Source organism: Pleurodeles waltl, chromosome 10, assembly GCF_031143425.1.
Source record: "Pleurodeles waltl isolate 20211129_DDA chromosome 10, aPleWal1.hap1.20221129, whole genome shotgun sequence".
Taxonomy (NCBI): domain Eukaryota; kingdom Metazoa; phylum Chordata; class Amphibia; order Caudata; family Salamandridae; genus Pleurodeles; species Pleurodeles waltl.
The window spans coordinates 1,027,340,348-1,027,363,490 of NC_090449.1; the positions used below are offsets into that span (position 1 = coordinate 1,027,340,348).

Here is a 23,143-nt window from a genome sequence, read left to right on the forward strand (position 1 = left end):
AGTGACTGGAGCAGGTAGCACGGGAGTCTAATGGCAAGAAAGGCCCCTGCTTGTCCGTGATCTGATTATACTACGTGCCCTGGACAAAACAATCAGCGCTAGTCACTGTAGGAAGCTAGCTCTGTATATATTATTTCAAAATGAGATATAGCGTGCAAAGAGTCTAGGGGTTTCCCGGAGGCTAAAGTAGATAATACTATTGCTCTCTTTTGTGGTAGTGTGGTTGAGCAGTTAGGCTTTTCAGAGGGTAGTGCAAAGCATTTGTTTTACACACACAGTCAAGAAATGAGGCAAACACCCAGTGACTAACTCCAGACCAATCGTTTTTATATAACAAAAATGTATTTGTAATCAAAAGATTCTCGTTGCTGGTAAGTACAGTTGTAAGTATGTATTAAGATATGTATCAAATGTACTTTGTTTAGGTTTGGCAAATAAAACAGTTTACAGGCAAGTAACACTTTTCACTTTCAGAAGTTGAAATGCAATTTTCAGTACAGCCCTAGGGGAGGAAAAGTGTTAGTGCAGTTTTTGGGTAAGGATTCGACTTACAGTTCCAGTCTCCGGGGGTTAAGATGTCCACTGGTCAAGTTTCAAAATGACCCCAAACATACACCACCAGCAACATTGGGCTGGCCGGGTGCAGAGGGCAAAGTTAGTGTTGGATTAAGGAGAAGAGTTCAGCGTACTGTTGCAGGACTTGCCTGCAGTCAGCCTGCTGTTTTTGAGTTCTACCTGAGCCCAAGCTGAGGGATTGCAGAAGAGACCACTACCTGTTTCAGGCCAGTAACCCTTCCCCATTCTAAGGTCACCATAGCCATGGGATGGACCTTAGTCACATTGTCAGCATTGGTGACTGGATATTTTGTCCAGCCAGATACTGTCCTGGAGTAACCAGTTTTTCTTTCCCCATTGTGACACTGACACTGGGTATCCCTCAGGGTTTCTACTTTAGTCCCATTAATCAAGGGATGATTTCTGTATTTGTTCATATTAGGGGGCCAGACAGCAAGAGTGGCAACATCTACCCCACCCTCAGAAACTAAAGTAGTTTGAGTGTGAACCCTGATTTGCTCTGAGCACACCGTTGATCCCATCTGGAGGCTGGCTTTACCAGTGCTAACTGGTCCAGTGCTAGGGGGATTCTTTTTGGGACAGGCCAAGTCTCCAGTTTGGTGTGTATGCTGAAACACCAGGCTTTTTTGGGATCAAAGTTTTTACCCTGGTGCCCATGTGAAGAGGCTCGGGCCCACCCTCCTGAGCAAGATTTTGGGGCCCTTGAGAAAACTCTTTACTTTTATCCTTAGCTGTCTCACCACCCTTCCCCTGGGAAGGCTTTGTAACCCATTTCTTTTGGTTACCCCCAGTGGAAGTCTTGGTCACCCTAGTCTTGACCCAATGGTCTGCCTTCTATCCCAATTCATGGGGAGAAATTGGACCTAGGACTACCAGATATTGATGTAACTTGTCATTGAAGCAGTTACTTAAAATCAGAGTAGCCTTCATGTGGTCATAGGATTCAGCAGCTGCACCAGTGAGTGTGAGGAGCCTATCCCTACACTTACCAGTGAACAATTCCCAAAGGAGAGCTCCTCAATGAGATTTGTTCAGTCTTCCGGTTCCACAAGCCCTCTCAAAGGCTGGGAACCACTTTGTGATGTCATCACCTTCCTCATACTTAGGGACAAACACTTTAAGAATTTTAGGGGTGTTAGAGTGTTCTCTCTCCCTAGTTACTAAGTTGCTGCCATCATTAATGGGTGCTGACCCATTTCTGCTGTCTCTCTTTCTAGCGTCAGGTGTAGTCTCTCACCAAGGCTAGTCTTTTGGCCATCCTTGCTAAAAAGAGGTCCTCTTTAGTGATGCTGTCTTCAGTGTTGCCAGAGGAGCCTGACTCACCTGTGTGAGGCCCAGGTCCTGTGAGCACTATCTTCGGGGACCGGGGCACAGAGACCCTCTCTTCCGTAGTTAGGCTAGGAGGGAGGAGTTCCTCCTGAACCCTAACTTTTTCTTCCACTAAGTGGAGATCTTCTTCCTCAGCAGGGTGTTCCCTTGTATACTCTGCCAAAAGCTCCTGTAGGGTTAGAACCAGTTTTAATTTGTTTCAGTCTGCAGAGGGACCTTAACTCTCTTGTCCCAAGATGAAGGTAAGGGGTGAGGTTGAGATCCACAACCATGTCCTTTGAGCTGCTCATTTTGTTAAAAAAAGTTGGGGATTATTTTTAGGAACTAAAAACTACTCCAGGTTACTTTCCCCTAACTTATAATAACTTTTAAATCTAAAATTAAATGCTAAAGGGGACTTAACCAAGGCCCTGCAACGACTTTTTAAACATTTGGAAAAAATGTTGATTCAAAAAAATCTATTGAATCTAAAGGCAATTTTGGAACTTAGTCATGTGATCAGATATTGGCTGAGTAGACTAGCAAATGCAAAGTCCTAGACCTCACCGCTGATCCACCAATGTAGGAAGCTGGTTCAATACATACTATATCAAAATGAGATACAGTGTGCACAGAGTCCAGGCGTTCCCCGGAGGATTAACAGAGATTAAAGTAAATTATACTAATGCTCTCTTTTGTGGTAGTGTGGTTGAGCAGCAGTTAGGCTTATCAGCGGGTAGTGCAAAGTATTTGTTGTGCACACACAGTCCAGAAATGAGGCACACACTCAATGACTAGTTACAAGCCAATTGTTTTTGTATAGCAAAAATATATTTGTTACTTTATTTCTAGAACCAAAAGATTCTTGTTGCAGGTAAGTACAGTTGTAGGTATGTATCAGCATATGTATCAAATGTACTTTGTTTATGTTTGGCAAATAAAACAGTTTATAGGCAAGTAACACTTTTCTCTTTCCAAAGTTGACAGTGCAATTTTCAGTACAGTCCTAGGGGAGGAAAAGTGTTAGTGCAGTTTTAGGGTAAGTACTCGACTTACAGTTCCAGTCTCCGGGGGTTAGGTTGTCCACTGGTCAAGGTTCAAAATGACCCCAAACATATACCACCAGCAATACGGGGCAGGGCGGGTGCAGAGGTCAAAGTTGGTGTTGGATTTAGAATGGAATCCTATGGAGAATGGGGCACTTAGAAACAGATCTGCTGGCAGGTAAGTACCCACGACTTTGGAGGGCTGACCTGGGAGGTTTAGTTGAGCACCGGGGGGACCACAGGTTAGCACCAAACACACCCCCTCAGCGGCACAGGGACAGCCGGGTGCAGGGTGCAAACAGCATTGGGCTCCTAATGCTTTTCAATAGGGGGGACCTAAAGGGTTAACAAGATGCTGCAAGCTGGTTCCAGAGGGTTGGTTTTGGAAAACCAAACGCTGGACAGGGAGGAGGGCTGGCTGCTGAACATTGTTGGTCAGTCTGATTCCCCAAGGCCAGTGGGCTGCAAGTGCAGGGGTACATTTGGGCGTATCTTCATCTGGTTCTTTGGTGGTCAGGGGGGTCCTCTGGATTTAGGCTGCAGACGTCCTTGTGCTGGCCAGGAGGGGTCAACCCAGGGTGGACACAAGGTCTGAATCGCCTGGGGACCTGCTCTGCATCAATGGCCCACCTGGACACGGGCCATGGGTGTTGGGTGCAGAGTGGGCAGGACTTGCGATGAGGTTCTGGAGTCCTTCTTGGAGTTTCTTGTGGACAGGGCCGCTGTCCTTGGGAGTTCTTGGTCCTCTGGTATGCAGGCAGTCCTCTGGGTGTTTGTAGAGGTCACTGGTCCTGCAGGATGTGTCGCCTTTTTGTAGCAGGGCTTCTGAGGCTGCAGACAGGCCGGTAAGGCTGGGGCCAAGTCAGGTGGTGTCTGGAGTCTTCTCTTCTGGAGTCAGTTTAGCAGTCCTTCTTCGTGCTTCTTTCTTCTTGAGGTCGCCAGGAATCTGGTGAGCTAGGTTCAGGGGTGCCCTTAAATCCTAGATTTAGGGGTGTTTCAGGAGTGAGAGGGCAGTAGCCAATGGCAACTGTCCCTGAGGGTGGCTAACACCCTTCCTTTGCCCACTTCCTTTGGGGAAGGGGCACATTCCTAACCTTATTGGTCCCTGTCCTCCAAACCAAGATGGAGGATTCTGCAGGGAGGGGGTCACTTCAGTTCTGGACACCTTAGGGGTGGTGCTAGCTGGAGTGGTCACTCCTCTCTGTTTTCCCACCGAACTTACCGCCAAAAGTAGGGCTTCGTCTAGGGGGAGGGCGGATGGTCATCTACACTACCTGGAGTGCGCTGGGGCTCTGTAACAGGAGGCCTGAACCTTTGAGGCTCACCCCCAAGTGTTACAGTACCTGCAGGGTGTAGTTGTGAAGCACCTCCACCCAGATCAGGCTTTGTTTCTGGCTCCAGAGGGCACAAAGGCCCTCACCCCATGGGTCAGAGACTTGTCTTTTAGTGGCAGGCTGTCCCAGACTGGTCAGCCTTACACCAAAGGGTTGGTTAAAATACAGGGGGCATTTGTAAGATGCCCAGCTGGGTGCATGGTACAATAAATCCAACACTGGCATCAGTGCGGGTTTATTGTGCTGAGAGGTTTGATACCAAACTTCCCAGCCTTAAGTGAAGCCATCATGGAGCTGTGGAGTTCGTAATGACAAACTCCCAACCCATGTACCTAATATGGCCACACTGCACTTACAATGTCTAAGAATGGATTTAGACATTTAGTGGTATATTTCTCATGCAGATATGCCCTCATCTCTGGTATAGTGCACATTGCCTTAGAGCTTTAAGGCCTGCTAGAGTGGTTGACTTACCTATGCCACTGGCAGTGTGGTAGGCATGGCACCCTGAGATGGATGCCATGTCGACTTTACCTTTTTATTCCCACCAGCACACAAAATCTGCAATGGCAGTATGCATGTGCTTGGTGAGAGGTCTCTTAGGGTGGCACAAAACATGCTGCAGCCCTCAGGGATCTTTCCTGGTCACAGAGCCCTTGATACCACTGGTACCTTTTACAAGGGACTTTGCTGTGTGCCTATAGTAGGAGCAGTGGTACAGTTTAGGGAACGAACACTGGTGGTGGGGCCTGGTTAGCAGGATCCCAGCACACTCTGTCAAGTCAACATCAATATCAGGCAAAAAGTGTGTGTAGGGAGGAGTTAAAACCATGTCAAAAGGGGCACTTGTCTATATTCATGATAGACCTATCCACATTATGATGTGTTGGGCATAGAGTCAGCAGATGTGACAGAAACGGATAAAGCTCGCTTTCAATGAAGGAATGAGAGTTTTGCGTAGCACTACGTAGAACTACTGTTACCCATCTAGGGTGTCCTAGGGCTAAAAAAACTTCAGGGGGCAAGAGATTTGTCAAAAGAGCCAAAGGAATCCCATTCCAGTTTTTAGGTGCATAGCTGCAAGAAAGGCAAAAGAGTGTCCCCTAAAGGCGACACTAGGGGGCATAGCCTGAGATGTGATGCTGGAGAGACAATAGGCTTCTGCAGTGAGTGCATGAAGGTATGTAGAGATCAATGCCTAGGAGGCTTAGTATCAGCCTGGTATTGGTGTTCTGTATTGGTTGAAGCTTGGATAAGAAGAAAACTTGGGGAACCATCAATACAGACAGTTACAGTAGTGAAGTCTGAAGCTAGTAAAGATATTAGTTTTCCTGCAGTCCAAACAAAGCAATGGGATGACTTTGCAAAATGTATTGAGGTAATAAAAAGAAGAGAAAGAGATTTTTTTAAATGTATGTATCGCATGATAACTGATGATGAAAGATAAAGCCAAGATTTTTGGCAGGTTTAGAAGGGATGAGAGCTGCACCAAGTCCAAGGAGCCACTAGGACCTGTTCAAACTGAAGAGACACCTTCAAAGATCAGGGCTTCAGTTTTGTTTCTGTTGATCAACTTTGTTATCCTGTATATTAATGAGTCTTCCTCTAGAATCTTCAAGAGCTTTAAAATCTTAAGCCTTGGATTGGACAGATGTTTGTAGAAAAACTTGTGGTCATTGTTCATTTTCAGCTTGCTAAGAACACCTTGTATTTTGAGCATCATTGATCAATGCTTTCATTACATTCAGGTTAAGCTACACAAAGACTTTTTGGATTGGGCAGCATATGCAGCTAATATAATAAATGGATTCAAAATCGAGCAGTTAGTTTAATTTGTAAGCCTGGAGATTCACTGCCTTATGTGCCTCTCATGTACATGCTTAAGTATCAGAGATTTGGTGGGATTTAAAAAAATGCCCAAAGTGACACGGATTTTAAGTGACACATGATTGAGTTGAAATAGCACAGATGAGGTTGAATATGTATGTCATGGTGCATATATGATGGGTTGTGTTTGTGAGTGATATTTTCTTTTTTTTAAACCATATTTTATTGTGATTTTAAGTTTTCATTGCAAACATACAATCTACAGATAGTCTATATTACACAACTAGCAAGTGGGACATGTGTCCCCAGTGATTGTCGATTCGGTGTTCATACACAATAAGGTTAACATAAAACTACACATTAACTTCCCAACCTTATCCCGTCCCAATTCCCTCCCTCATGAGCTTCTGTGGTGTGTTTAAGGTCTTTTTGTGGTGCTGCGCCTAACATGACTCTCGAAGGGCAGAATCCCGACACAAGAACTGGGTCTTCTAAGGTGGAGTTTGATTCTGGGTGTCGGCTTTGAGGGCCTCGAGTAAGACCTCCCATCCCTCAGCCACTTCTGGGGGTCTGATTCTGCGTCTGGCTTCTCGGTGAAGAATAATTCCTGCGCTACTCGCCCACTTTGTTAATTCAGTTTTCCAATGGGACGCTCTAGGACCCCTTGGGTTTTTCCAAGATGCCGCGAACTCTCACCTAGCCAGTGAAAGGGCCAGTCCTTGAAACCTATTTCTGACTTTATGCTTGGCAGGATGTGAAAATCAATGCAAGAGGCAGTGTCCCATAGTACGGGGTATTTCTTTTTCTGTAAGTTGCGACAAGGAGAGGAGTACGTTGGTCCAATAGTGGTCCAGGCTGGGGCAATCCCAGAACATATGTCTGAACTCAGCCCCTATCAAGCCACATCTAGGGCAACCCTCAGTCACCTTACCAAAATATTTGTTAATACGTGCTGGTGTCAAGTACGCCTGGTGAAGTACATAAACATTTATGAGTTTGAATCTGGCATTTCGTGTCGCTCTAGGGAGTCCCTTCAGGATACCCTCCCACTCCTCCTCTGGAATATCTAGGTTTAGATCTTTTTCCCAGGCTTGTCTAAGTGGGGTTAGGGGGATCATTTTATCTGCCCGCAATAGGACATAGAGGGTCGAAACTGCTTTGTGTTTGCCGGTGGCGGAGGCCAGGTAAATGCATACCACCTGGGTTGTGGGTTCCCTCCCTCTCATCTGCCAGTGTCTATGGATGGAGGCTGCCAATGCTCCATGTAGTAGAAAGTGTCCCCCTGGTAGCCCAACTTCCGCCCTAAGGGCCTCAAAGGACATCAGTTCCCCATCTTTAAATAATTCACCTACCGTAAGGATCCCAGCCTCAGCCCAATGTTTAAGGTCATTCCACGAGCCCCAACGCGGGAGGACCCGTAGTGACATAATAGGGAGTTCCGGGGAGTAGGGGAACCTCACTCCGATCTTCGCAGGAAAGTTCTCCAGCACCGCGCCAGGACCTCCAATTCTGGAGGGTCTTGTTTACTATTCCCAGGGGTTCTAAATAAGACCTCAAACAACCTGGACTCTGAGGGTGTAAACGCCTTCACTATTGTTCCCCCCTCCTCTCTATTTGACCTCCATTGTGCTAACCACTGAAGCTGAGCCGCCATATAATAAGATTCAAAATCTGGTACTGCCAGGCCGCCATCTGAGGTCTGACGTTGAAGTTTAGATAGAGCTACTCTCCTCCTGCCTTCTCCCCATATAAATGAGATTGTCATTGTTTCTAGATCTTTAAAGATTACTCTTGAAATCCATACCTGAGCATCATTCAAACCTAGCTAACATGCAGCGTGCCCATGGCTGATCTCTCTGGACATCCTCTAGGAATATTAAGAGGTCATCAGCATATAGGGCTATACGATGCCTCTCGCCTCCTGCCATTATTTCTGGTCCCCCTCCTCCTGTCCTAGCCGCCGCTGCTAAAGGTTCCATTGCCAGGGCAAATAGAAGTGAGGATAGAGGGCAGCCCTGCCTAGTTCCCCTTTCGACCACATAGCTCCTGGATATTGTCTATCCCGTGCGCACTCTTGGCGTGGGCTTAGTGTATAAGAGTTTCACCCAGGAGATATATTCAGGACTTTTTTTGAGGTGGGCCATCACTTTTTAAAGAAACTCCCAATTCAAACTATCGAACACTTTTTCTATATCTACTGCCAATACTCCAGTGGGGGAGGCCCTGGCTGATTGATCTCTCATGATGGCTAGTAGTCTGCGGATGTTGCTGGTGGTGCTACGCCCCGGGATGAAGCCTGCCTGATCTGGGTGTATCAATGTGGTCATGTATGGGAGCAGTCTAGTTGCCAAGATTTTACTGAGAACTTTATAGTCAAGGTTTAACATGGATAATGGTCTGTATGCCCCCACCTCTGTAGCGTTTTTACCAGGTTTGAGGAGGGGAATTATAATCGCCTCCTGAGACGTTGTTGGTAGTTCGCCCTGTTCTTTAGCAGTTTTATATAGGCTTTCTAGTTGCGGTGAAAGAATGTCTTTGTAAGTGGCGTAAAACTCTATAGGGAGGCCATCTGTAGGAAGTTGGCTCTGTATGCACTATTTCAAAGTAAGGAATAGTATGCACAGAGTCCAAGGGATACCCTTAGAGGTAAGATAGTGGCAAAAAGAGATAATACTAATGCTCTATTTTGTGGTAGTGTGGTCGAGCAGTATGCTTATCAAAGGAGTAGTGTTAAGCATTTGTTGTACACACACACAGGCAATAAATGAGGAACACACACTCAGAGACAATTCCAGGCCAATAGTTTTTTGTATGGAAAAATATCTTTTCTTAGTTTATTTTAAGAACCACAGGTTCAAATTCTACATGTAATACTTTGCATGAAAGATATTGCAGGTGAGTACTTTAGGAACTTTGAATAATCAAAATAGCATATATACTTTTCAAATAAAACACACATAGCTATTTTAAAACTAGACACAGTGCAATTTTCAACAGTTCCTGGGGGAGTTAAGTATTTGTTAGTTTTTGTAGGTAAGTAAACCACCTACGGGGTTCAGGTTTGGGTCCAAGGTAGCCCACCGTTGGGGGTTCAGAGCAACCCCAAAGTTACCACACCAGCAGCTCAGGGCCGGTCAGGTGCAGAGTTCAAAGTGGTGCCCAAAACACATAGGCTTCAATGGAGAAGGGGGTGCCCCGGTTCCAGTCTGCCAGCAGGTAAGTACCCGTGTCTTCGGAGGGTAGACCAGGGGGGGTTTGTAGGGCACCGGGGGGACACAAGTTAGCACAGGAAGTACACCCTCAGCAGCACGGGGCGGCCGGGTGCAGTGTGCAAACACACGTCGGGTTTGTAATAGGAATCAATGGGAGACCAAGGGGTCTCTTCAGCGATGCAGGCAGGCAAGGGGGGGCTCCTCTGGGTAGCCACCACCTGGGCAAGGGAGAGGGCCTCCTGGGGGTCACTCCAGCACTGGAGTTCCGATCTTTCAGGTCCTGGGGGCTCTGCGGGTGCAGGGTCTTTTCCAGGCGTCGGGATCTTAGAGTCAGGCAGTCGCGGTCAGGGGGAGCCTCGGGATTCCCTCTGCAGGCGTCGCTGTGGGGGCTCAGGGGGGACAACTTTGGTTACTCACAGTCTCGGAGTCGCCGGAGGGTCCTCCCTGAAGTGTTGTTTCTCCACCAGCCGAGTCGGGGTCGCCGGGTGCAGGGTTGCAAGTCTCACGCTTCTGGCGGGAAACGCTGTTGCCTTTAAGTTGCTCCTTTGGAAACAAAGTTGCAGTCTTGGGTGAACAGGGCCGCTGTTCTCTGGAGTTTCTTGGTCCTTTTAGAGCAGGGCAGTCCTCTGAGGATTCAGAGGTCGCTGGTCCTGGGGAAAGCGTCGCTGGAGCAGTTTTCTTCCGAAGGGGGGAGACAGGCCGGTAGAGCTGGGGCCAAAGCAGTTGGTGTCTCCGTCTTCTCTACAGGGTTTTTCAGCTCAGCAGTCCTCTTCTTCTTAGGTTGCAGGAATCTGAGTTCCTAGGTTCAGGGGAGCCCTTAAATACTAAATTTAAGGGCGTGTTTAGGTCTGGGGGGTTAGTAGCCAATGGCTACTAGCCCTGAGGGTGGATACACCCTCTTTGTGCCTCCTCCCAAGGGGAGGGGGTCACATTCCTATCCCTATTGGGGGAATCCTCCATCTGCAAGATGGAGGATTTCTAAAAGTTAGAGTCACCTCAGCTCAGGAAACCTTAGGGGCTGTCCTGACTGGCCAGTGACTCCTCCTTGTTATTCTCATTATTTCCTCCAGCCTTGCCGCCAAAAGTGGGGCCGTGGCCGGAGGGGGCGGGCAACTCCACTAGCTGGAGTGCCCTGTGGTGCTGGAACAAAGGGGGTGAGCCTTTGAGGCTCACCGCCAGGTGTTACAGCTCCTGCCTGGGGGAGGTGATAGCATCTCCACCGAGTGCAGGCTTTGTTACTAGCCACAGAGTGACAAAGGCACTCTCCCCATGTGGCCAGCAACATGTCTCGAGTGTGGCAGGCTGCTAAAACCAGTCAGCCTACACGGGTAGTTGGTTAAGGTTTCAGGGGGCACCTCTAAGGTGCCCTCTGGGGTGTATTTTGCAATAAAATGTACACTGGCATCAGTGTGCATTTATTGTGCTGAGAAGTTTGATAGCAAACTTCCCAGTTTTCAGTGTAGCCATTATGGTGCTGTGGTGTTCGTGTTTGACAGACTCCCAGACCATATACTCTTATGGCTACCCTGCACTTACAATGTCTAAGGTTTTGCTTAGACACTGTAGGGGCACAGTGCTCATGCACTGGTGCCCTCACCTATGGTATAGTGCACCCTGCCTTAGGGCTGTAAGGCCTGCTAGAGGGGTGACTTATCTATACTGCATAGGCAGTGTGAGGTTGGCATGGCACCGTGAGGGGAGTGCCATGTCGACTTACTCGTTTTGTCCTCACCAGCACACACAAGCTGGCAAGCAGTGTGTCTGTGCTGAGTGAAGGGTCCCCAGGGTGGCATAAGATATGCTGCAGCCCTTAGAGACCTTCCCTGGCATCAGGGCCCTTGGTACCAGGGGTACCAGTTACAAGGGACTTACCTGGATGACAGGGTGTGCCAATTGTGAATACAAAAGTACAGGTTAGGGAAAGAACACTGGTGCTGGGGCCTGGTTAGCAGGCCTCAGCACACTTTCAATTCAAAACATAGCATCAGCAAAGGCAAAAAGTCAGGGGGTAACCATGCCAAGGAGGCATTTCCTTACACCATCTGTCCCCGGGGTTTTCCCTCTAGCCAAACTTTTAATAGCTTCTCTAATTTCTCTTTGTGTTATGGGCCCATCCAGTTGTCCTAGGGCTTCTGGTGGTAGTGAGTGCAATTGCGGCCCGATAAGTATCCCATTATGGTCTCTGAACAGTGATTGATTCTATTTTTTTATAGGTGTTCGTAAAAGGATGTGAAGCACGCGTTGATTTGTTCCTGTCCATATATATGAACCCCCTGTTCTGTGGTTAAATCCATTATGGCAGGGGACCTAAGGGACTTTGACACTACCCATGCGAGTAGGCGGCCCGCCTTATCTCTCTCCCCATGCACACGAGCAATATAACTTCAATAGTCGAAGCATCGGAGGCGTTCTGTGCAGTCTGCTACTTCCGCCCTGAGTTCCAAAATGGATTTCTGTAGGTGTGGGTTCTCAGGTCGGTGTTTCTCAGCCTCCCCCAGTTTGTCCTCCGCTCTCTCTGTCTCCCCTAGTAGAGTTCTACGCATGCCCAACGCTCCCGCAATGCATTTCCCCCGGATCACCACTTTAAAAGCTTCCCATTTGTTCAAGGGGTTAACAGCATTTGCATCATTGTCTTTAAAAAACTGAGTGATATGCTGCTGTAAATCCTCTCGGAAGAGTGGGTCTTCGAGAATTTCAGGTTTTAGTCTCCAAGTGGGTATGCTGGGGATAGGAGACCCCCCATCTCATTGATAATAGCAGTGGGTTGTGATTGGAAATAGTGCGGGTTAAGTATTCCGTATTGTATATTTGGGGGTATACATCTGGGGTGCAGAGGAATGTGTCTAATCTAACATGTAACTCATGTAACTGGGAGAAGAATGAGTAATCTCTTTCGTTTGGGTGTAATCTGCGCCAAGCGTCAATCAGCCCCCAGTTCTTTTGCCAGGTCATGAATGAACTGGCCGTTCTCACTAGTGGTGAATCATGTAGTGGCGGATGTGATCTATCCAGGGTAGGGTCCCCCACGCAATTAAAATCCCCCCCCAGTATGAGTGAGGTTTGTAAATAAGGGGCCAGTGAGCCTGATATGTTTGCGAAGAATTCTCCCTGGTCTGTGTTGGGCACATATACATTAATTAGCGCTAGGTCTTTACCTTCCAGCCTGCCCCTAACTGCTACAAATCTACCCTCGGGGTCTACGAGGTTATCCAGCATCTGGAATGGGACCCCCGCTCGGATCCAAATTAGTGTCCCCCTCGTAAATGTAGAAAAAGAGGGAAAGTATGCCTGACCTCGCCATCTCTTTTGCAGTGCCTTCCCCTCTGCTTGGATCAGATGTGTTTCCTGAAGCATTGCTATCTGAATTCCCCTCTGTTGTAAATATGATTTTTTAAATTATCTTTTAATCATCGAGTGCATGCCTCTTACATTCCACGTGAGGAATTTATATGAATTTAAAATCATCATTTTGGTGTTTCCCCCCCACTTCTTGGCTAAATATCACTTCACTAGTATTGCCATTCGCTCCTCGCATTTTAATAGATATCCAAGTTAGCGCCATGTTTGTAGAAATTCTTATCAGAAGCTCGGTTATCCCCGCCCCTAAACCCCTATAACTAATAGCCCACCTCCCCATCCCCAGGACAAAAGTAGGAACGTCTCTCGCCCAAACCAAAAAAGCTATAACCAATGTGTCAAATAGGGGGAGTGCTCTTATCTCGAATCCAAAGTGCACTGCGACACCGTCTCCCCGTCCCGGGGTAGGTAGCATACTGGGTCAACATTATTCTTGTTTGTCTGCGAGCTCGGTCATTGTTATGCAGTAGGGTTCAGAGATGATCCCAGGTTAGATCTTCGCCATCTCATTGGTTGTAACATCCTCTCAGTCTTGGGCCTTTACTGTTTTCCATGAGCAGGCTCAGACAACCTATCCTCAAATGATGCAGTCTGAAGTGCCAGGTGTCACACTGGGGCCGACTTTGTCCGGTGAGTGTGATAGGTCTGATCCCAGCTCGGGCCCTGATAATTCGGGCTCCTCTTGAGTCAGTTTATAGGAGCCCGGGTCTGGGCTCCAAAAGGAAGCAGCTGCCTCCATCGCTTTTTGTCTCTTTCAGTATTTCGGATGGAGATGGGCTACCCATCCTGCTTGTTCTACTGCAGCTGACTTTCTTCTTCTGTTCTGACTGGGAGGCCTCAGAGCTATGTGGGTGTTCTTCCTGGGATTGTGTGTCAATCCATTGCCAGGTTTCTTCAGCTGTGTTGAAGAATTGTATGCCAGTTTTGGTCACCACTCTCAGTCTTGCTGGGAACATCATTCTATATTGGATCCCCATTTTGCAGAGCCTCTGTTTGGCGTTTGTGGCGGGCCCCCCGGTGGAGGAGGGCGAGCCGGGACTCGATGTGCTCTCTCAATTGCAAAGAAGGGGGATAAACCATTCTCAGCCACCTCCTCTCTTAGCCAGCGCTCAAGAAACTCCACCAGGTTAGGTTTTTCTGCCCGTTCAGGTAGTCCACTCACCCGTATATTGTTTCGGGGGGAACAGTTTTCCGCATCTTCTGCGCGTAGTTCTAGTGCTTGGATCCTTTTTTCAATTTGTCGCGTCGTTTTGGTGTTGTCTTTGATCTCGGGTCGTAGTTCCTCAAGTTGCTTGTCTGTGGCAGTCACTCTCTCAGCCAGGCGACGATAATCATCCCTGAGCACTGTAAAGTCAGTGGTCAACGCGTCGATTTTCCCTTCCAGCTCTACCCGGGATGCCGAGATAGCTAGTAGGACTTCTTGAAGAGTGGGGTGTCCTCCCAGATCTGCCATCTCTCTTGGGGAGGGTCCATTTTTTGTTTCTGGCTCTTTTTTCTTGCCCGTTCTACCCATCCTGTTCATCTTTCAAGATAGACACTGTGGTAAGTTCCGTTCCAGACCAGTGGGATCCGTTCACGCAAGGGGTCAGGCTTGTTCTGTTTGTGGGACTGTCCCTCTCCTTACAGCCCCTTCTTCCTTCCCAAGTTCCTAGTAGTAGTCTCTATCAGTTCCCCTGCTAACTCTCACCGCCCAGGTGTTCGGTGGTTCGTTCTCAGCGTTGGTCTGTTCCAATAGGGCTTCAGTTTGGCCCTACTCGATTTATCCCTCAGTCGTCAGTAGGGCCGCTTTTTTAGCAGGAAGATGGTGCCCTTGGGGCTTCCACCGCTCTTACACGTACAAAATTGTAAATGTGGTGCGCAAGATTAAGAGCTCCTTCCTGGGTTCTCTCCAGGGATTAAGGGCCAGTTGGTTTCCCCCTTGGTTTACAGGTATGGCCTCTATCTATTTGACCGATGGTTCGGAGCTTCGTGGTGCTTCTTTTGCTTGGCCCCCAGTGTTTGATAGCTCCAATGCCTCTCCCCTCGTAGCAACAAAGTGGTAAAGTCGTGCGCCTGTTATCGGAAGTTAAAATGTTTATCCGTTGGTAGTCGCTATAGCTGGGGTTCCCGTGGCTTAGCGCCGCTTTGAATGCAGCATCATCCCAGTTTGTGTCCCCCGGGCCTTCGTTCCAGTCGGGTCCAAATCCAAATGTCCAAATCCAAATGTCCAAATCCAAATGGGGACTTTTCAGGTCTGATTGCGCTCTTCAGGTTTGGGCCCAGCAAGTCTCCAGGTGTCCCACGGCCCCTGCGCCGTTCCCCCGGCAGATCACCGCTTCGGAGTTGGGTCGTGCGGGAGATCTCCGCTGCGTCAGCGAGGCATATCAGCCTCAAGAGCCGGTCATCGGGTCTAAAAGCGCTGGGCTCTCCATGTCTTCAGCCCCACTGCCAGCTGAATTGTAGGGCCCATGCAGGTCAGGTTCTCCCGGGACGGAGGGAGAAGGACGGGAGCCTCACGAGGAGGCTACTACTGTCATTGCGCCCTTGTGTTTGTGAGTGATGTGCACACTTGATAGAGTGTGTTTGTGAATTTGAAATGTTAGGCTTCACTAACAGAGTCAGCATAACAGGTAAACTAGTTGTTTTATTGATTTCAGTGCATAGGATAAAACCCAAATAAAGTATTTTAAAATGGAGACCACGCGCATCATTAAAACTGCATATAGCAATTATGGATAGCTTATGCGGCTGACACGAGAGCAAAAAAATAACAATCACTGAAAAGGGACAAGAAAAATGACCCGTCCAATCAAGAAGAATAAGGATCTTGGAAGGAAATACTAACATAGAGCTATCATTAAATCTGTAATATAGACCTTGTCAATAGCCAAAACATAATTTTGTTGAGCAGGAGGACAATTTGCAAAGGTAATTCATTCTATATTTGGAGGGAGTGTCAGGAATTTTAAAGGCCTCGAAACATTATGGGAATGTCGCCAGTGTATTTACACTTTTTTGGTAACACATTCAGTTGTCTGACCCTTACCAGCATTACTAAAACTTACATTGGGCTTGCAGATATTGCTTTGTGAAAAGTTTGCAGTAAATGGCATTGTGAGGTTCTGGCAGATGTGGGCAGAGTGAGAAGCTAGCATAGTTCTGCAGTGCAGAAAAAAGGGTCAGTGATGGGCTCTAGGAGAAACATTTACTGACGCTACGTGTGAAAAATGTACAGTGGTGGGAAAAGTGTTGGAAGCTGTCACGTGTACAGTTTTGGAGGCTCAGGCAGTTTTATAAGCGGCACTGGTAGGCTAATGCAAGAAGCTGCCACTCCTGGCTGAGAAAGAAACTGACATTTTTTCTGGTTCGAAGAAGATCAAACACTAGTGGGAATTAGAACAACCCCCTAAATACTGGGGAGAAGTTGGGGTCTTTGGCATTGTGCTGCTATTTGAGAACTCACTCTAATTTAGAACGCTCAACTTTGTTGACAGTTGTAAAGCTTGCACTAGTGGGCAGTACAAGAAGCTTACTTTGGTCAGAGCAGTGATTAGCTGGTACTGGAGGGCAATATAAGGAGCTGATAATGAATTGCATTAGTCTGCACTGTAGCACATTACTGATTAAAACATCAGGCTCCGGTGCTGTGTTAATTGTATCTGTGCACTGGATTCAAATCTTTAATTTCACAGATTGTTCCATTTACTGTGATTCTTAAACAGTCAAGCATTGGCAATGCCAACAAATCTGGCTTGCGTTTTAACTTTTTGACTTTATTTTACTTTTATAAAGTTCAGCAGAACTGAAGTCTGCACACCTTACAGATGACTAACGAGTTGAGAGAAATCACTAGGTATAATTTTTCTGATGTATAGAGATGTTTCCAGGGCACTACAGCATGTTACCCTTCTCCGTGTGCATGATGGTGCCAACTTGCATTAGAGAAATCATGGTGGAATCTCCCAGGTGCGGCGTGCAGGAGGGAAAAGGGCCAGGCAGGGTCGGGCGGGTGGGGAGGAAGAAAACAAATATATATATATATAGCTTACTTTTTTTCCTCGTCGCAATGCTCCATCTGCTTCGTCTTGCATTGCAGGCACAGGCTCCCAGCTTGACCTGCAGCCAATCCTGACGCTGCTCAGAGCAGCGTTAGGATTGGCTGGAAGCGCCCAGCCAGGACGCTTCCAGGCAGACTGGGAGCCTGTGCCTGCTCTCTCCAGCCCGGCAACAGAGTGCCGGGCTGGAGAGAGCATAGAGGGCATTTGTGTTTGGCCGGCTCGAGACGGCCGTCCAAACATACATGCGCACTGAGGGGGAGTGCTGTGCTCTCCCCCTTTGTCCTGGTCACGCCCGTGGCCCTGCCTCTTTTATAGTAAAAACATAATAGAGTTTAATATGTTTTTACTATAAAAGTTTAGCAGCTGCTGCTGGCATGGGGGCGACGCTCCTCTACCATAGCAAAGGAGCCGTCCCTGGAATCTCCAGCAGTTGCATTTCAAGTGCTAAGACTCTTTCCATCTACGAATCTATATTCTTATTGCTTTGAGACTTTCAGTAAGTGGTCCTAACAAGAGCCAAAGTAAGTCGCAACATGAGGCAGAGCTTAGCTGCCTATTCAGTTTGCTACTCATCGATCAAAAAAGACTGCTGTACAGAACAGCTGCACATCTCACACAGTGGAAAGAATTACCAATTAAAACCTCAGGCGCATGGAATCCAGTACATGCCATGCCTCTGGATTGTCAAGAATAACTTGCAGAAGTCAGTACATTATCTGAATTTCTCAAAGAAGCGAGTTCATCTTGGCAGTGTACATGTTTGTAGCATTTAAGTAGATAATGGCTACAAAATGTGTTTCATGTTGTCTTCTTGTAGCTCATGGTTGGATAGCATTGCAGAAGTTGCTGCTAAGAAGCTGAAGAACAGTTTTCCACTACGAGATGAGCTGGAGCGTTTGAAGGCTGATCTCATTCATCACTTGCATCTTTCTGATATCCGGTAAGGCTGTCCAAATAAGATAACCTATGATCAAGGCGATGCATTGGCTACTAGTTTACAGCAAGAATGCCCAAAACAGGTTTATATTGAGTGCAAGTTATCTGGACATCAACATAAGATACATTTGCATACAATCGTTTTAAATGGGATTCATTTGATCAGTTATCCTGAAAATCTGACATGGATGAGGGACTTTCCCAAGGGTTCACCTTCTCCTGTGTAATTTTTTTAATGGTTAGCCATTCTTCACCTGACTGACACTTGGCACACAAATGAGTTGAGCCATGCATGGAATACATGTTGACCTGGAACCATATTAACTGTTTCAGTGAGTATATTTTTTACTGAATTATCTTTATTGATTTGGTATGGATGTAAATATTTTTAGGTTGAGCCAAGACATGCTCTAGTCTATTTCTGTTGGCTTTCACCATGCCCATCACTTTAATTGGTTCCTTGGCTTGCCTTTCGAAATTCCTTTGGTTTATTAGGTAAATGCGTTGCATTTGTCGCGCCTTGAGGCTATTTTGTTACCCCGTTAGACACTGACCCTGTTACATGGACTATTGCACGATCGGCCATATACCTTAATGTCGTGCACTACTTTTTTGTTTTGCTTTCGACTTCGTGGCAGTATGTTTGGGCATGTTGCTTTAGCTTGTTGCTGTTTCTTTTCAGCGCTTTTTTCTGGGATCTCTTGCTCTGCACTTTGAGCACGCTGGTGGTGCTTTTTTATTGGATATATATATATATATATATATATATATTTCTTTTTCCCCCGGAGCTTGTTTAATGCATGCTGATCGTTTCACTTCCAGGCAGTATTGTTACTTAATGCGTTTTTCTCCCAGGGAAAGCCATCAGAGATGTGGCTTCACTTTACACACCACGTTCATCTGCTTCACAAACAATTTACCCAAGAGGAATGGCAACCTCCATTAAGAGTAGACGATGTGGCGTAATGTGCAGAGCTGCTGACTTTAGCACTGGGCGACTCGCTCCGAGTCTCTGCGTCATCTCAACATCCTTTGATTCTCGGCAAATCACTTAATTTCCCCATGTCCTTGTGTAATTTAATTTTTGCTAATGTAACATGCTCCAGTAACTCTGGTTTGTGTTCACGGTATATAAAACTGCAAATAAGAAAATAATAATCCTTGTCTGTTTTATTAATTTGATATCTGAGCCAATTCAGGCAGTAACTGCAAGGCACTCCTGTGCAAGACATGTATGTGACTTAAAGAAAAAAATAAGTTCCGCACTTTGCTCGATTTTAGTGAAAATAACGGGGCTTTTTTTCCGTGCCACCACCGTTTATTCGATTAGGGGATAACCCCTTTCACTTGTGTTCGCTTTTCTTTTTCCCCCCACTGTCCATTGTTCCCCAAATGCCACACTCCTCCATCACCCCGCTTCCCAGCTTCTCAATTACCGTATTTATAGGATAGGCAATGTGCAGATGTCAGAAACACATTTGTAAATACGGAATGCTTTTTTCCTTTCAAACTTGATGCGAAAACGAAGTGCACAATATAAATTAAAACCGTCAAAGATGTGGCTTCACTTTACCCCTATCAGTGCCAGGGAAGAAATTTCCTGGCACTGATAGTGCCTACTGCCATGTTTTTCATGGTGGTAAGATTGGCACGAAAACCATGGCGGTAGGCTGGGTTGTAATCCCGAGGGTGGGATTGTGACAGCCGCCGGGCTGGAGACTGAAGTCTCCAGCCCAGCGGCTGGTACTACCCTGACTGTCGTTGTGTTAAAGTGGCTGTCTGTGATGGCAGTTACCGCCAGGGTCAAAATTTAATTTTTTGTTTTACCACCGGCCTGTGGGCGGTATTAACGCCACTTTAACTCCGACCGCCAGGGTCGTAATGAGGGCCTTAATTTCCCCATGCTTATAAACAAAAAATAAATTAAATTGGTCCTTGTGTAATTTCCTTTTTGCTCATGTAAAGAGCTCCAATGTTTTTGCTTTGAGTTTGCAATACATAAAACTACAAAAAAGAAAAGAATCCTTGTTTATTTATTGATTTGATATCTGTGCCATTTCAAGCAATAACTGCAAGGCACTCCTGTGCAAGACACGCATGTGGCTTTTATGAACTTAAAAGAAATATGTTTTGCACTTAACTCGATTTTTAGTGAATATAACTGGGCTTTCTTTTCCGTGGAACCACTGTTCATTTGATTAGGGGGTACTATAGAGGATTTCAAGAATGGGATTTACTTAAGTTGATCACAAACAAGAACCAGTGTCACGTGAAGTAACGGAAGATGTAGCACCCAGGCTAATGTGCTGCATGGCTAAATACTCATAAGGTCCCAAAAGTGAGACCTATTGGCTGTGCCAATGCTTGTTTTAATAGTAGGTTGTTGTACATAATTTAGAGAAACAAACCAAAAAATGTGTTTAGGTAGGCAATGTATATGATATATGAGTATGTTCCTTATCCATCCCCACTGGTGTGGGGTCTCTTTAATACTAAGTGAGACAATCAGAATCCCCTACCATCTCTGGCCCATCGGGCTTTCTTCTACTGACATGATGCTTCACGCTAGTCGTGTGTGTCCCAAGTTATCTGGGATTAGTTTTCAGCTCCCTGGCGTGGCTATCGGCTAAGGCTAAGCAATTGGATGATCCTTATTCATGGAGATGAAAACTCTAAATTGGTGAATTATTGTATATTTAGGGCCATTTTGCTCTGATTTTGTGTTCTGTCAGGTGTTTATTGTGTGTAAGCAATTCCATTGCTTGGAACTGCCAGTCTGTGAAACCACAGGGCCAACGGTGGAGATTCTCCCTTTTTCCAAAAAAAGCAAACATTTACTTTGTCGCTCCCAGTATGTGGCGCAGCAGGAACACCTGTGCGGGCTCATCCCTTCTATAGATCAATGCCTAAACCCTGGAATCACAGTTGCTGGATCTGCATGAGTAGAGAAACCCAGAACTCCCTTTGTGCTTCAAAGTCTGACAAGACAGAAGCATCTGCATTTTTGTATCTTAATCGAGAACATGTCTGGGAAAACCTGTTATTGTCTCTGCATCACCACTGTGTCCTTACATCTGATATTTTACATTATGAGCTCTTTATACTCAAAGAAGTGCACCCCCGTCAGGATGCCAGTTGACGCCACTCACGCATATTTGATGCAATATCGGATTTATTATCTGTCAGTCTGTCACAATGCGGGGGCATCATTGATGTCTGTGTTGTAATGTTTATACTCATGTTTTTACTTTCCTATGCTTACCAAATAAAGATCATATAATGTTAAACTTTCAAGCACATTTGTGTAGCTCCTATTCACCTCGGACCACCACAGTAATAAGGAACAACACATCTGCACTAAAATGTAACATATTATCACATTTTAACTTTATTTTTTATTTTCATTTAAATTAATTTTTTTAATTATATTCTCCCATCCTGCCCACCTCTTACAGTAACATTCGTGTTGAATGTGTCACGATCTTGTATACAGGTTCCATTTTATTTTATTTGTGAGATTTTTAAAAATATATTAATCAATCAGTTTTTATAAAGCGTAACTACTCACCTGTGATGGTCTTGAGGCACTGGTGGTGGGTCTGGGCCTCATTCAAAGAGCAATGTCTTGAAGTTCTTCCTGAAGATGGTGATTGATGGGCTTTGTCTGGGGTGTGCGGGTAGGTTGTTCCAGCTTTTGGCAGCGAGGTAGGTGAAAGATCTTCCTCCGGTGGTGGTTTTCCGGATGCGTGGAATGGTGGCTAGTACCTGCTGGGTGGATCAGAGGGGATCTGGCAGGGTTATGGAAAGAGATGCGATGATTCAGGTAAGCCGGTCCGATGTTGTGAAGGGCCTTGTAGGTGTGGTTGAATAGTTTGAAGTTGATTCGTTTCTCTACCGGGAGCCAGTGGAGGAGTCTCAGGTGTTGGGAGATGTGTTCCTGCCGGGAGAGGTTCAGGACGAGTGTGGCGGCGGCATTTTGGATGAGTTGTAGTTTTCTGATGTTCTTTGTAGTGGTGCTGGTGTAGAGGGTGTTGCTGTAGTAGAGGGTGTTGCTGTAGTCGAGCTTGCTTGTGACTAGGGCTTGGCTGACTATCTTGCTGCAGTCGTCTGGGATCCATTTGAAGATTTTACGGAGTTGGTGGAGGGTGTGCCAGCAGGAATTAGGTGACTGTATTTACCTGTCGAGTTGTTGTTAGGGAGGAGCTGAGGATGATTCCCAGGTTGTGGACATGGTCAGTCGGAGTAGGTGGGACTCTGACCTATGTGGGCCACCAGGAGTTATCCCAGGCTGAAGTGGAGTTTCTGAAGATGATGAGCTTGGTCTTGTCTGAGTTGAGCTTGAGGCAGCTCTCCCTCATCCAGGCGGTGATGGCCTTCATTCTGGTGTGAAAGTTCCTCTTAGCTTTGTCCGGGTCGTCAGTGAGGGATGAAATGAGTTGTATGTCATCGGTGTATGACACAATGTTCATACCGTGCCCTCTCACGATGGCTGCAACCGGGCACATGTAGATGTAAACGACCGTTGGGCTCAGGGAGGATCACTGAGGGGCTCTGCTGCTGACTTCTGTTGATTTGTATATGAAGGGTGGGAGCCAGACTCTGTTTTTCCGGTGAGGAAGGAGTGAGCCCATTGCAAGGCTTTTCTGCAGATTCCTGCGTCGTGGAGTCTGGTGGATAAGGAAGACCGCGTCGAAGGCTGCTGAGAAGTCGAGTTGTGTGAGTGCTGCATTGTGGCCGTGGTCGAGAGATCTGTGGATGTCATCGGTGGCTCCAAGAAGAGCTGTCCCGTGCTGTTTTTACTGTGGAAGCAAGACTCGTTGGTATCCAGAGAGGAGTTGTCGTTGATGAATTGTCGCAGCTGTGAGTTTATGGCTTTTTCCAGGACTTTGGTTGGGTAGGGTAGTAGCGAGATGGTCTGGAAATTCTTTAGCTTCGATGGGTCGGCTGTGGGTCTCTTCAGGAGAGGGCAGACTTCAGCGTGTTTACAATCATCAGGGAAGTTGGCTGTTTCGATAGAGAAGTTCAGCGTCTTGCGGACTTCAGGGGCGATGAATGCACTGGCTCTGTTTTAGCTGTGGTGAAGACAGGGGGTCTGTGGGAGCTCAAGAGTGAATGCTGTTCGTGATGATTTCAGTCTCTTCTGTGGCGAGAATGGACCAGCTGTGGACAGTTTGCGTGGGTTGTGGAGGCTGGGTCGGTCGCTGGGGGGGTTCAGTGGGAGGAAGCTGTCATAGATGCCCTTAATCTTGAGGTGGAAGAAGGTGGCCAGTTTATCGCAGAGGTCTTGTGATGAGGGAATGATGGTGGCTTCAGAGGGAGGACTGATGAATTTGTTGATTACCATGAAGAGTTCTCTTGTGTTGTGCAGGGAGGTGTTGATGCGTTCCCGGAGTGTGGGCTTTTTTTGCGTTCTTGATATGTCAGTGATGGGTGGCAGGGGCGGCTCTGAAGGAGGCGAGGTCTTCGCTGGTTTTGCTTGGTTTTATATTTGATATATTTTATAAAAATGC

General features: G+C 46.7%; 1 protein-coding gene across 4 annotated transcripts in view; it reads left to right on the forward strand.

Moving 5' to 3' along the window:
* The window catches only part of TCAIM (T cell activation inhibitor, mitochondrial), a 277,740-nt gene that overhangs the window by 126,336 nt on the left and 128,261 nt on the right, over positions 1-23,143 (forward strand). For 3 of the 4 annotated variants that reach the window (XM_069211978.1, XM_069211980.1, XM_069211979.1), the window contains exon 7: positions 17,515-17,637. The exons of the other annotated variant lie outside the window; for it this stretch is intronic. In XM_069211978.1, coding sequence (XP_069068079.1) covers positions 17,515-17,637 — 123 coding nt within the window. The remainder of the gene's footprint in view (positions 1-17,514; positions 17,638-23,143) is intronic. 4 annotated transcript variants of the gene reach the window in all.